The 15229-nt window shown below is 40.3% G+C and overlaps 1 protein-coding gene across 1 annotated transcript in view; it reads right to left on the reverse strand.

Moving 5' to 3' along the window:
* The window catches only part of APBB1IP (amyloid beta precursor protein binding family B member 1 interacting protein), a 63269-nt gene that overhangs the window by 13694 nt on the left and 34346 nt on the right, over positions 1-15229 (reverse strand). The window contains exons 8-10 of the mRNA XM_062633552.1: positions 10572-10646; positions 9108-9251; positions 5576-5686 (exon numbers count right to left, since the gene is read on the reverse strand). Coding sequence (XP_062489536.1) covers positions 5576-5686; positions 9108-9251; positions 10572-10646 — 330 coding nt within the window. The remainder of the gene's footprint in view (positions 1-5575; positions 5687-9107; positions 9252-10571; positions 10647-15229) is intronic.

Below are 15229 nucleotides of genomic sequence, written 5' to 3' on the forward strand. Positions count from 1 at the left end.
GAAAACCTCCTGGTTTCTGTCCTCACTTCCTGCACAAGCCATTTGTTCTGCATCTTTTTTCTACCATTTTCTATCTCAAACACCTTCTACCTGCTTAACTGTCATTGTGTTGAATGCATTACGTACATGACTCAGTCCAGGACAGAGTGTACTGGGTGTGAGGGAGGTGGGAATCAGGAGTGCAGTGACTAGATTCTGAATTACCTGCTGGAATGACGTCCCTGTTGCAAACAGAAGATATCCTTCTTGAAAATTTATTTCCAAAATTTACTTTGGATCATTAGAATTTTTATTTTTTTTTTTAATTCATAGTTTCCAGATGACACCCGGAAAACTCTGCTGTTTAGACTGCAGAGAAAAATGTACCCAGCTGTGGAAATAGACGATGATTTGCCTTTGTCTCAGTTTATCCCCAGGAAACCATTTTTTTTCATCCTAGATTAATTCAGCATTATGCACCATTACCTCCAGATTACTCAAGCACAACTAGCACCAATAAACTATAATTAAATCCACTCTTTGTCACAGGCACATCAGACTGACTAAACCAGTAAATTTGCATATAGATTACCTTGCTATTTGTCTGCTTTGAAAGATTTTCCAACATGGTGTGACAAAAACCAGCTCCTGCACTAATGTGCGCGCACACACACACAGACACAGACACTCGATGCACAAAATAAACACTATGTTCACAATTCATGCTCGATGCAATAGATGCTGTCACTAGCACGACGAACAGATCCCTTCACAGTGGAATCTCCGGGGTTTGAGGGCTTTCAGCTCTGTAATATGAAGTAAATCACAAAAGGTCTCATCCATTTCCACAGCATTTCCCGTGTAACGTAGTAGATGGTGAAAGAGACTGACAGGGAAGCTACACATACAAATTCGCACTTGCAAAGGCGACTGTGAAGAACCAGACCGCTCCAACCCGTGCACTTGCTGTATGTGGTGTGTGGAATTACTTCGTCCGTGAAGGAGGTATTTGTTCCCTTGCCGTTTCTCTCCCAGGAATGGCCAGCACTCTCCGCAGGATGGCGGGGAAGAGCTGTGCTGGTACCCACTCCTGCCTCCTCTGCCTGGAACAGAGGGACAAATCTGACCCGAACAGATGCAGGTTTGAGCAAGGGTCTTCTTTCACACTTGGCTGCCCTTTCCTTTCCTTTTGCCTGCATATGGAGGTTTCTATTAAGAAAAGACTCACTTTATCTGATGTCAAAGTGAAGGGTGGGATCTTTAAATTTTTGTAAGCGTAACATTTAGGCTGAGTAGAAAACAGGAAGAATCTTCGTATTTACTGGGACAGATGTGCCAAAACTAATTCTTTTATTCAGACACCCTATTTTTAGTATGTTGAGGATTCTTTTTGTTGCTTTTTTGCTTCTTAAATGTCTGACTTCCTTTGAGGGAGGAAGGCTTGTTTAGCAGTGGTACAGAACAATTCAGTTTAAGGTTATAGGTTGGCATGGACCAAGTAGATACTGGGAAACAAAACAGTTCTTCAAGCTTTATAGTTGCCCCAAAGCTCCATCAGTGCAAGGCTGTACTCATCCTCAGGACACAGGCACATCAGTTCTGATTTACTGCACAGGGACAGCTAGAGGTGACCCTGCTCTCTGACACCAACCAGCCAGCTGTGCTCTTTTCAGTTGGTCCCAGCTGGGGTTTCTGCTGCCTGAGAGGGCCTGATATGAGGAAGTAACTGCTTTGTTCAGTTATTGCAGCTGTCTACTGAATCATTCTAAAGGGAAACTCCTGAGTAAGCTCAGCAAAGTGAGCTGGTTTTGCTGGCAGACACTATGATGTGCTTTTGAATGGCTTCTAGCACACCACCCTTTTCCCCATTATCTCCTCAGTGTCTTTGTGGTTAACAAGTAAGCAAAAAAATCACCCCATTTTTGTTCTGAGCTACAGTATATGCAATGGGGTGCTGATGTAATGAGAAGAAGTGATAGGCAAGGAGCATCTGCAACATAGCATGCTCCTCAGCTCTAAGACAAACATCTTACAGGATGGATCTGCAGACAAGCACATTTCTGTTTCAACTAGTTTGAAATAGCTAGTCTAGGTGCAGCTCCAACATCACAGGCTGCAAAACCTACCATGGCTTTCGGCTAAATACCAAAGCAACCTGCCCATGAAGTGCATGATCTTACTGCTACACGAACACCATACCCAAGCCAGCATCAGCTAACTTTGACCACTGAAGTTGGAAATAAATGGCTAGATTAAAAATGAAACAGGACAGAGGGACTGCCAGCTCCTGGTGATTTGGATGCAAGTCAGCTGGGACAGACACTAGGACCAAAGTCTCACAGTCTCTGTGAGCCCCTCATTTAACTGTAGCCTAAGAGAAGAAACTGGAGAAAAAGCCCATATCTACTTCAGAGGCATCAAGCTGAAATAACATTCAAAAACATGTCATTGAAGACTTTGAGGCAAAAGTCCACATAGTTCAGAGCAGTGAACGCCAAATCAGCCCACCTCACCGGCCATTTGAATCGCAGAATCTTAGCATTTGCTACCATTTGACTGCACAAAGGACATTTCCCTGTTTTTGAAGTAAGGATGCCAATTAGCTTAACCAGTCAGAAATAAAGATGGCATTTTTTCAACTCAGTGCTCAAAGCTAGGAAATTATGTCTGGTTCTGAATCCAGCAGCATTTCCCATGAAGCACAGAAGCAAGATACTGCTGAAGCTGCTAAGGCCTTGCATTTCTCCCGCACTATAAAATACAAGCTGGGCAGTTTCCTTCATTAAGTTTGAAACACAGCAGAGCAAGTAACTCGGCTGACGACTGCCCACTGCTTTGACACAGTAATTCCTAAAGGGGTCCTCAGAAAGCAGCAATTCTTTAAAAAAACCTAGTGGTATGCTATTATTCAAAACCTTCCCACGTGGTGTTACAGCTTGCTGGAGCTACTAAGGGCTGTAGAATAACCTGTTCTCCAAGATGTGAAAATCTCCTTTGATATACTGCCATCCTCAGTGAACAGCTAGCACGGGCTATGGCTGCTATTCTTCCAATTACTTTGCCCCATTTGCTTTAAAGACAGATAACCTTCTCCTGCAGCCAACACAAGCAAGTAACTGGAAGAGAACCTCCACAGAGCTCACTGTCCCGAGGCACACATGGGGGAATGGAAGAGCTGTGAAGACACAGCACCGCAGCCTTGGCTGTGGACAAATTTCCATCTGGCTTGGATAAGCTGGGCATCCAAATTTCTTCCAAATTACTAGGTTACCAGTATAATAAAGACAAATGTTTATCTGTTAAAACGTTTTGCCTTTTGCTCACAGCACCTGCCTGCAAAAGTCCTGTCAATTTTATCTTGAGGACTTCATTCTCAATATATATATGGCAGGATGAGAAATGTCTCAATGATGATGGTTTGTTTTCCTTTGACATCTCAGGACAAGCATCTCCCAGAATGGTATTTTCTTCTGGGAGACGTCCATATAAAACCAGACAGCTGCAAAACGTAACTAAGTATAATAAATGGCTCTATGTTCCTGTCCACATGCTTTTGTGTCACCAAGCATCCAATCAGCAAAAGAAACATCTACTTCGCTCTTTATCTCAGTCCACAGATCTCAAGATGTATCACACCCTCAGCTCCAACCTCCAAAGGTAAGAGAAGGATGCAACAGAACTCACCTCAGCCCTATGCCTTCAAAAAGGTATATATAGAGTTCAATTAATTACAGAGATTATAGTAAATATGAAACTCTCTACTGCATCACTCTCAGAAAGCCACCCTAAGTGGGAGGCTTCCACTTTTGAAACAACAGAAGATTTGAAGATATCAATACTTGCCCATATTTCCTGACCAACTCCAGCCACTGCAAGAGATAGCTGTTGAGAGAAGCTAAGTCTGAACTGAGCTAGTCAGGAATCTATCAAATGCTGATTTGTGAGAGTTAAAAGGAAGAACAATCACTGTAATAATAACCTATTCATCACTAAGTAGCGTTGGTCAGGTATAATGATCTTATCAATATGATGTTTATTCTAGCATACCACAAACATTTTATAAAGAAGCATCAGAGCAAACAGTTTTGCTAAGTAGATTTTATACATTTATAAGCCTATTACACATAAAGATTTCCCTAGCGAGCTTTTGATCTTGTTTTTCTCATCTCACGTTGAGGGTACAGTGCTAGCATCACACATCCAATAAAGCACGTATTTCAGTTGAGCTGTGACTTCATTTTTGGTGTTAGTTCTTATTATAGCATACCTCTTTTCACAAAAGATGGCAGTAAGTCCAGAAAGTTCTCCTGATTATTATGAACAATTAAACACATTGCTACATACACTTCAAAAATCATGGGTTTATTTTCATCTGCTAGAATGTAACTGTTATTAAATTGGCCAGATATTTCCCTGGCCAGTCATCTGCTTAGAAAATCCATTTCTACCTATTTTTTTAAATCAGGTTCCCTTTTCCTGAAATAAAGCTTACCTGTTCACTTCAGAAGGCTCACCCCTGTTTCACAAAAAAGGACAAAGTGGTTTTTTGCAGAGCATTTTGTGGAGAACTGTAGTATTAAAATAGTTCATCTGTGTTAGCTGAATACACCTGCTTCAGAAAATAAGTCTGGGTCTATACACCACTTCTGTTTTGCCATGTGTAAATCAGGATGGCAGACATTTTGAAACAGAAAAAAAGAAGTGCTGTAAGTGTGCAATGTGACATTATGTGACCTCCAGTGTAAATGTTTCCCCTACATTTTTTCTGAGATGGCAAGATATGGTGTTTTCTAATATCTTGTTTGCATTGCTGGCCTTTAAATAGAAAAGCAGCAATAAGATTATCTTCTATCTTGTACACAGTAATCCCACTTGTATTCTAAAATCTGTACTAATGACAAACAGCAAGCAACGCCTAATTCCTGCAACCTCAAAGCTTCATTTCTGCTCTTTGAACTATGTGAAAAGCATGGCTTTTCTTCCTTTCCTGAGAGGAATGCAGAATTCCCAGCCTATTTGTGGTGCTATTACTGCAGTAATGAGATACTTCAACAGCAAGAAGTGATTTTCATGAGTGGGTGAACAATGTCTTTTGCTCTCCTGCCACAAACAGCTGTACAACGAAATACGCCATTTGTGATGTCTCTTCCTGCAAGACTCTGCACCTCAGTTCAACAAACCACTCAGCAGGTATGACTACACTGCAGATAAAAAGTAGACATACTTTTTAGTATATAGTTCATAATGCTCATAATTTCAACATCAGGGACTGCCAGTCCTCTCATCTTACATCTGCCTTGTGTGCCATTTGTCCAGGTGCGTCCAGCCACCTGAACAGTCAGGAAGCATATTCAAGCTTGTTTCAAAGACAACAGTACAGATATAGTGTAGACAAATATCATAGGACTAACAGTCCTTAAAATTAAGGTTCTAAAGGTATGTTGCTGATCAACAATGAAGCAAGGAAGAAAATAGAAAATGATTTTGCAGAAGGTGCTCTATCTCATCAGGGTTCCTGAAGCTTCCAACGTAAACATGTTTTCATATAAAAGAAACTGGTGTGACATTTGCAGAACTTAGTTTTCTAGTACATTACCTTTAAGACAAAGCAGTGATCTGTAGGTGCCTTATATTTCACTTTGTGTTGAGAACCATAATAAACATTCATATTCTCAAATTGAATGAAGCATGCCAGGTCCCGTGAAGTCTACAAATGAAAACCAAGCACATCACTGTAAGAACAAACTGCGTTTTGATGTGAAACTCATTAGCAGCATTTTTTCAAGCGCATGAATGCCAATAGTTTTTAATTTTTTAACTGTCATGAAGTTGACTGAAGAAAGATGAATTTTAAGCGCGTGCATTCCTAAACTAACAGTTGGAAGAGTGTCAGTACACCTTAAAAACGATATATAACAGCGCAGCATTTCGCTGTTGTTCTGGTTTTGCTGTGCTTTATTGCTTTGTATGGAGGTTTTGGCTTACGGTTAGTAAGACCAAACAGAACACCATAGTAAGAAATACCTTTAGTAAATTAGATATAGGCCTTGCAACCACACCCTGAGTAGAGAAAGAAGGTCTGGGGTTCTAAATTGCTTTGGAAGCTTGTTTGTCTGTGGTATGTGTAACAAACAAACTGTCATCAGGAAATAAGAACACATTTCATCTGGTTTGCTTTGAATTTTCTCAAATTTTCTGGCATCGGTCCTTTTCCGCTTATAATATTTGCTTGTTCACAACATGTTGCTGAAGTAACAAGGTTTCTGTTGCTGGCACGCTTCTCAGCGCAGAATTCTGTATACAAAGCACGATTTTTGTAGTCTTTTGAGTGGAAAAGCAAAAATGGTTCTGTCACGTGATCACTGCTGGCTAACCTGAGAAATCAGGAAATTGTGAAAGAAAAGCAAAAACAAACCACAAACCCTCTCTCCCGCTAAGACAGGGTTATATTTCCATGCATGATGGTCCTTCCAGGCTGTGCTCATTCTTGCTGATATTTTCAGTACAATGCACTCTTGAGTTGTTATTTATTTACAAAGTGAGTTTGCATGTAAGATTGGTGGGGAGGAGATGTTCCATACTGTAGGTAGACAGAGCTTCTCTCTCTCCTGTTTCCCCTGAAGCTGATGTCAGGGATTTTGTCATTAACTGTGTGGACCTAGGATTTAAGCTCCTGAACATGCTCAAAACCTTGCAGTAAAATGAGTTGTTCCTTTCCTTTATGAACCAGGTAATAGCAATTAAGACCAATAGGTATGCAGCTGTTATTTTCTTCTAAGTAAGGAACAAGTTTTTATGCAAGGGACAAAGAGACTTCTTGTTAGTATTTCTGCAGTGTTAGTATGACAAAGTAATACAACTAACAGAAACAAATCTTAAAACTGTATCTGCAATTCTGAATCTGTTGTTCTGTGACTCTGTCCATTCACAGCATGGTTTTGAATGGGATACAAGTAGAGGAACACTGAAGAAATTAAGACAGCAGTGCTGACTAGTGCCTGGTTTGTAAAGGAAAAAGCCTCAAACCAAAGCCACCAAACGCATGTGAGTACAATAATCTGAACATGTCCCTATATTTTCACGTTTGCACTGTATTGTACAGCCAACATGAAGTGCCAAAGGTTTCCCAGACTTCTTTGCTTTTTTACAACTGAGAACACGATTACATGATGAATTTCAAAACAGCTGCAGCAGCTGAAGATACTATTGTCTGCCAACTGTTTTTGTACCTCAATGAAAGATCACTCTACCCACAACTGAATGGGTTGCACATATGCAAGGTGCACATGCACTCTTCGTACCACCCAGATACGAACTCTCACAATTTAAGGGCTTTGACTGAAGAGCTCTACTGAATTCTGCTGCTGTGCTTTAAGATGTTTAGCAGCCTCAGTGCACCCTGCCCATCTACTAGAGATTACTGTCTGCACAGAAGACGTGTACCTGAACCTCAGCTGTTCCAAATACAGATTCCAGTAATTAACTTCAAACACCATTAAACAGATTTGAGCTAAGAGATTTGACTTTCTCCAGAACGCCTCAGGCATGGACACATACATCCTTTTCCTGAAGGCTGTTACAGAAGCAGGAGCAAGAGCCACACTATCTCGAAAAGAACTAGATTCAAAGTTCTCAATTCCTGTGAGTGACTGAGTTGGTAAAATAGTGAGTTTGAAGCACTCACAGTTCCTTAAAATGGTTCAGTTATAGGTAGTATAGGCTACCCTGCCTATAACAACTAACAGGCAATAAAGAGTTAAAATAGCTGTTACGAGGTGACATGGCTTGGTGCATGGCTCCATCCTGAGCCTGTATTTGCAGTCTATCACCTGAAAAAAGAAAGCACTTTCCTAATTTGCACTCTGATAGGAAGTCACTGAAATGGGTATCACTGGATGATGAAAAAGGCTGGGTAACTATCAGTATAGGCTTGCCCTGTTTGGCGCTGTACTACTGGTTATCACTGGAGGGAGGCTACAAGGAAAAGCCCAAGATGGACTTTTCATTTGACTATTCTTAAGTGTCTTCCAAATAGCATTCTAGTTCCTAATTGGTAGGATGCTCTGTGTGTGCAACATGATTTGAGGACTGGAAGCTGATATCTCACAGGCAGGTGAAGTCCAAATGAATTGCTGTGAAATCAGCAAGGTAATCTAGGTCTGCCTTTCATTGGGATATAAACATAGGTCACTGGATCAGCATCACGGCATTCCTTTACAAGCTTTTTTTTTTTTTTTTTCTTCCTTCATGGTTTAGTCAGGAAATGGCAGAACAGTTTCACAGGACGAATCATAACAGCAAAGCTCCATTAGCAGCACCAGAATTTCCAAACATGAAGCATTAGCAGAGCTGTAAGTAGTAGCAGAAGTGGCTTTCAAAACACACAAAAAAATAACCCCCCAAAAACCCAAAACCAAACCCAAAAAACCCCACCAGTCCCAGAAGCCAACATTATACCTCATCACTGTGGAAATGAGAAGCCAGCTGCCCCTATGGCCAACATGTCCAGGACCCTGTTGCTTCTCCAGTGCTAGCAATTCAGACTCTTGAAACATTTTGCAATATTAAATGTCAGTGCATTTGATTTGGTCAGGTGGATACTTCTGTCTCACTTCCTTTTGCACAAAAGGCAGACTTAAAAAGCATAACACATTCTCTAGGTAAAGACCATGGTAGGAAAATATGTGTAGCATTTCTGCATGCTAGCTACTGGCACAGAAATTCAGTATCAAACAAAGCAGAATTCCACCTTTTTGTGATAAGAAATTAGTTTACTTAAGAACTTTTAATATATTCTTCCACAGGAAACCCATGTAACAGTGAAGCATTTTGGCAGCATAACACTCCCTGAAGGGTGCTGTGCTGTTTTTCTTTCCCTACTGACTTCCGGAGGAGTGCTATTGCACTAATGCTTTTATCTATTCATAGAAATCAAAGGGAGAGAAATGTGACAGGATTCAGGGACTACATTCCAATATTTGCACAAGTGGTGTAGTCAAAGTTAAACCAAAAAAACCCCAACCCTCTCAGATGCACCAGACACTGCTCTTAAAATGTCATCTTGGGAGTTCTTCACTTTCACCTATGTGAATTGTTTTATTGCTACAAAGATTATTTGGCTTCCTGACCTTGGTTTTTCCTTTGGGAACATAATAAATTCCAGAAGCTCGTAGAAGAAAATAACGCCTCTTCCATGACTTTTTTCCATCTTCTTTTAAATAAAGGGCCCCTTCAAGCTCTGGCACAGCGACAGATGTCCCACAGAAGCTTTCCTGTGCAACAAGAATAATAATACACAAAACAGATTTGATTTAAGCACAACCCTCTTAATAGGAGAAAAATGGTCCCTTGAAAAACAGAGGCTTTACTGTGACAGTGAACACCTGAACATGGGCAATTCAGTTCTCAGGGAGATGAACATCTTAGGCAGGCAAAGGAAACTTTTCCAAGCTAATGCGGCAACTCAGCCATGCAAGGTGGGTGCACTGGAAAAGGAGGCTCGCAGAACCTCCATTCTCCACAGGGTCAAGCTAAAACCTACAAAAGGTTTTAACTACATGTAGATGTGCTCAGTGAAGTCAATAAAACAGAAAAGTTGGTACTACTGCTGTTGGTTTTTCTCTATTGCTGGATCTACAGGTTCTGTAGAGAAATACTTCTACAGAGAGAATCTGCAGGGACTGTTTAGAGCTCTAAAAACAGCAAAGGAAAAAAATGCCCTCAATCTCTGCTTTCACTTTTAAATACATGCTAGCATTTAGAACACTGTTTAAACAAATACACTTCATTGTTTGCTTGAAGGACCTACTGTTGGGTAATTTTTAATGCCAACATGCTTATCACTTTATGTTTTCATTTAGAATTTACCAGGACTTCTGCTGGTTGATATCTGGTGCCTTCATGAGATGCGCTTAACTTCGAAATAGGAATCCTCAGTTGCTTGAGAACAGCATTTCCTTTGTGAATTTCTACCAAGTCAAAATGCTTGCCAGGAGAACTGTGATAACCTCATCTTTCATATGGCTCTGGATTTTTCACTCTTAAAATATGCAACTGAAGTCAGCAGGAAAGGCAAGAGGCTGAACAGACTTTCTGGAAAGTGCAAAGGTTCTTTTTCTGTTGTAGTGCAGCCAGTAATCTGAGGTAGTGAGAAGTACATCTGCTTCTAGTCCAAAAGATAATTGTTTGCTACTGATCAACCTTACTAATAATATAAAGTCACAATGGCTGGCCTAAGGGTGTGGCACAGCTGTTTCTTCCACTCATATTTGCATAACACTGCTTTAATTGTTATCATGGCACTACACTTCATAGACACACTAAGTGAAAACCTTTCGTGGCACTGGGTCTGTAACAACAAAATCTCCATCGTTTATATTCTCTAACGGGGGATACAATCTGCATTTTAATGGTGAGCAACAGATGCAGAGAAAAATCCAATGTTAAACCTTAGACACAATGACATCAACCAGCACACAACATCATGTCACACATTTTCCCACAACGACCTAAATGCTGTTGTTGCAGAGCAGACGCAGACGGTGGCAGAGTTTCGGTGACATTTGCATCATCAACCCAGAAAGTTAGCTTACCTCCAGTAAAGCCTCTTTGCTTTTATCATTCATTTCTTTGCTTTCATTCCTCCCTTTGCTTGCAAGGTAGAAGTTCTGATTAAGACACAAAAGAAATTGATGCTCATTATAAAGAGAGCAATACAAGTAACTAGATCACTACAGACCCATTCAATAGTTAGTCTTTCAGTACTGAGTACCCAAGCCAGCAGATGCAAGAGGCATATACCTACGGACTCTTCTTATAGAAAACTTTAATCACAGCTGCCTGCTCATGAGTTTTAATTCTTTATTTTGAATAAAATTCAGAAGTAATACAGAATTACTTCTGCCTATGGATATACAGCCTTCCAAATTTTTGAAAACACTGGCTTATGCTTTTGGCTGTTTTTTTCTGGATCAATGGGTTTGATTTTATCATTCCAATTTTCACTGCTTCCTATATTACTACAGACAGTAGAGAACATAACATGCTAGTGTGCTGGAACATGTGCAGTGGCTTTGCTGAACACCAACCATGGTCAAATAGCAGAGCTGATTGCCTGCTGAGAGTACAGCAGCTGGGCATGAAGGAAGCAGGTAGATGAAGGAGCTATGCCATGCATCGAGTTCTTGTACTTCACCATTTTCTAAATGAAAGTACACGTAGAAGAGGAGCTTGAGAAATACTTGATACATGGGACAGTCTCATTGATTTCCCTGGAATTAGTCAAAAAGCTAAGTTTGCAGAACAAAGGGCATAAACCAAACACACACTATTGTCTAGGAAATGGACAAAATTGTAAAAACCCAACAAATATTGAAACCTATCTACTTAAAAACTACTCCAAATTCCATAATTCTTCAGCAATTCCATAGGAAGAAAACTATGAGTTTTTCTGACTTTTTATCTCCATTTTTTCAAGTCTCAAGACTACGAGAATATGGCAATATATTTACATGCATAAAACTCCATAATGACTGAACTGCAACACAAATGCAAACATTACCAAAATTAAAATGAGAAGTGTGTAAATGAAGGAACATGCTGTTGCTATAGCATAAGAAAGAAAGAAACAAGCAGCGTATCTTCCCTGCCAGCATAACATGTTTAGAGCAATGAAGTTCATCTGAAGTGAAACCCTCGTATTCCACACAACCACATCTTCTTTCTCAAGCAGCACAGTGAACAGCTGTCTGCCAGAATGCAAGCCTCATAAGCAGCCAGCTTTTGGAGGGGCACCAGGAGAGGAAGGGGAATAAGTGTGGGTGATCTCAAAATCAGCTCTTTAAAAGCTTTCTTAAAATTTCACAGTAAGTCAGACAGGGACATTAGAAAAACAGCCACCTGCAATTTGGCCTATGCTGACACCACGTTTATGGAATGAACATAAGAAACTTGAACATTCAATACAACACACAGTTATGCCAGGAAATACTGCTGGCTCCAAACTGCCTGGGCACATTTTTAGCCCATGGCTGAAGGTAAGCAAGCACTAAGGATCACAGCTTCGTGACTGTATCTGAAGACAGTATTCATAGTGGAAAAAACCTCAAACTAGCTCAAAAAAAAAACCTGCTTAAAAGTGTATTCTCAGTACAACCCAAACAGCGATGCCTGCCAATGCAGTAAAGCCACAGGTCTGAGTGAGGTGACAATGCTTCACTCATCCCACTGGGGAAAAAAGTCACTGTTCTGACCCAAGTTCTCCGTACATGGGCAACAGCTCTTCTTGAGAGAGGGCACTATCACAGCACTGCTGGCTTGATGTTGGTATTTCTTTTTCACTGAAGAGCGTATGAAGAGAAGCCTCAAAGGGCACTGTTAGGCTGGGTTGGGCCTCCAGACTTTGGGATGGATTTGGAAAGTAGAGGAACATGCAAGTTGTAAGCTGCCTTCTGTAGATCATTATAAAATAGACATAGTACAACCCCTAAAATACCCAGCGAAGATTTATTTATCAAGGTAAGTACACCTTATCACTCTCTCAACAAGGCTTGGCTCATCAGCTTTACTACCAGTGGGAAGAGCATTCATCTGGATCAGTCAGCCTTCAGTGCACTGATAATAAGAAAACAAAGCTCCTCTGATTAGAACTGATTCACATTCAGGCATCTGGCATTTACTTAGCAGAAACAGACCACCCTGTACTGACACAATCAGTGGTAAAGAGAGAAAGTTTGTAATGATATCCATGCTGGATCTTTAACAATGCAGCTTTTTCATTAGGGAAACTGGGCTCTGTCACTTAAACCAACATTACACAGATATACACTGTCATCTTTCACTTGTCAACACACATTTTATTTATTACCTCCTTTATGTCTCTGCCCTGAAATCTGGAAGTACCTGGTACTTATTAGTTGTCAGCAGCTAAAAACCTGGGGAGCAGACTGTACTTGTTTTATCACTGTGTGGTCTCCTATTTTTGATCGGAAGCATTCATCCTATGGGAGACAAACCACATGTGTCCACAAGAAGTCATTCCAAGTCCAGTAGCCAAAGGTCATGATAAAATGCAAGCTCTTTCCTGTCTGAGGACACCACTAGGAAATGTGTGTTTGGTTTGAGATGTCAGGTCATTAATGGGACAAGATGTGGCTACAGGGCAGCTCTCTGCATATGTCTACAGATTTGAGAATTAACTATTTTTTACATTCAAAAGATAATGTTTTTCGATAAACAGCTGAGCTTACTGAACAGGATGGATTCATCATCTTGGGCTGATAACGTAAGAAAGCAAACATAAAGGGTTATTTTAACAAACAAAACAAAGTATTCTGTCACACTTTGACACTGGGTTTGCTTTGTTTGCAATGTTTGGGTTATCTGATGCTGAAATAAGCGGGTATTTTTGCTGAATTATTCCCTGTGCCTACAGAGCCCCAGACCAGCTGAAGCTGACATAAAGCCAGTTGCTCTCCTACGCCATTCTTCTTGACTCAGAATGCAGAGCCATAGTGGCAGTTTTGACATGTACTGCTAGCCAGGTATGAGACCCTTCAGAAACACTAGGTGATGACCCATCTATGGCATTACATTAGCAGGAAATTGCACAAAAGAAAATCCTGTAAAGATTTTATAGCCATCTTAAGTTAATTCTGTGCTTTGTACTGTAAAGCACCAGTAGTCTATGCATACAACCTTTCCATTCAGGGATACAACCATTCCATTTTGTGTGGAAAGGCAGGTAGTAAAATTCAGGCTGTATCTCTCTCCTCTGTATAAGCCTCAAACAGTGGAAGACAGAAGGTGTTTTCAACAGCTTGAAAGAACATCTCTGGTGGCATGTAAGCAAACCAAATTTGGATCATAGTAGAAACAGCAGCATTAACTACTGCACTGCCAAACTCTCTGATCAGTGTTCCATGCCTTTATATTTGTAAAAATGAATTCCCTAAATGAAAAAGCACCTCTCTCATACCTTTTTTCATACACAGCCCTATAGAAGCTGGAATGCAGCAGCTACTTGTCAGTATACAGCAAAAACCAGGTGTTCAAGACAGCATCCTCCCTCTGCTTCCCCTTCTGCTTAGATTTTTTTTTTTGCTTTCAATCTATTGAACCAGTTTTTCCAGAAGATCTGCAAGGTCCACAAGAGCCACTCTAAAGATCACAAATGTAAATAATAAATGAAGCTAAAGGCAAAGCTCTTTTGAAGCCCCTGAAAATTAATTTGCAACTCTGCTTACTTGATTTTATGTTTTAAAAAATCACTTAAAGAAAGCTGATTATTCATGCCTTGAGGATGATGGTCTTCGTCATCAAAGAGGGGGGAATATGGAACAAATGGAAGACATACATAAACTAGGATGCAGATAACAGCAAAGCATTTAATAGGCTGATTAAGTCACATGTGTAAATGCTTTCTGTATTACAGTTTCAAAGCAGAAAAAGAAGAACACTTACTGAAGTAGCATCTTCAACTTGAAACTATACCATAGACTGAGATACACTAATAGAGAGCAAAATTAAGATTACTAAAGAGTGGGAGTACAGTGAAAAATACTACCTTTTTCTCACTTCTATTTCTCTGTGCATACACCAACACACTCAATAATCAGGTTCCCCACCACTCTTCTATGCTTCCTTCTCTGGGTCACAGTTTTTAAAACAACTTTTCAAGCATGAAACTCACTACTGCTGTCCTGTTACAAAAGACATCACAAATTCTTACTCCACCTTCTTCTCATGCTGTTTAGTGCTCTTGCTTTTCAGAAGAAGTAAAATGTCAGTTCAGTGTGTGGGCTCTCCATTGGAAGAGATAGCTCTTTTCGCTTAGATATGAGGGAGCAGAAGCATAAAGTACTCACTATAGAGATTTTAATTCATTTTCATAAATGATGCCCCAAAATAATAAAAAACAAACCAACCAACAACCAAACTAAAAGACACATGAATGTGGTGTCACCTGCATTGTTTGAATTTATCCTGTCTGCAAAAATCAAACACTGGGTTCTAAGAGCATGACCAGTGTCTTTTTAGAGTCCCTTTTTTGCTGAGACTTACTCTTTGAGCTTTTTGAAAAGAGGTGTTGAGACCTGACAACCTTTCCTTTCAAGAGTCAAGCACAGCATCCCTCAACCACATAACCAAGCATCACCTTTCCTATGTTACAAGAGTTTTCTTTATTTGCACGTGTACCAACATGTATTTTTGTTTCACTTTTTAGTCATAGACTTGTGACACTCCATCTCTG

The sequence above is a fragment of the Pezoporus occidentalis genome, unplaced genomic scaffold (genome assembly GCF_034315485.1).
Source record: "Pezoporus occidentalis ecotype Australia unplaced genomic scaffold, CSIRO_AGI_Poc_V1 ctg40, whole genome shotgun sequence".
In the NCBI taxonomy this organism is placed as follows: Eukaryota; Metazoa; Chordata; class Aves; order Psittaciformes; family Psittacidae; genus Pezoporus; species Pezoporus occidentalis.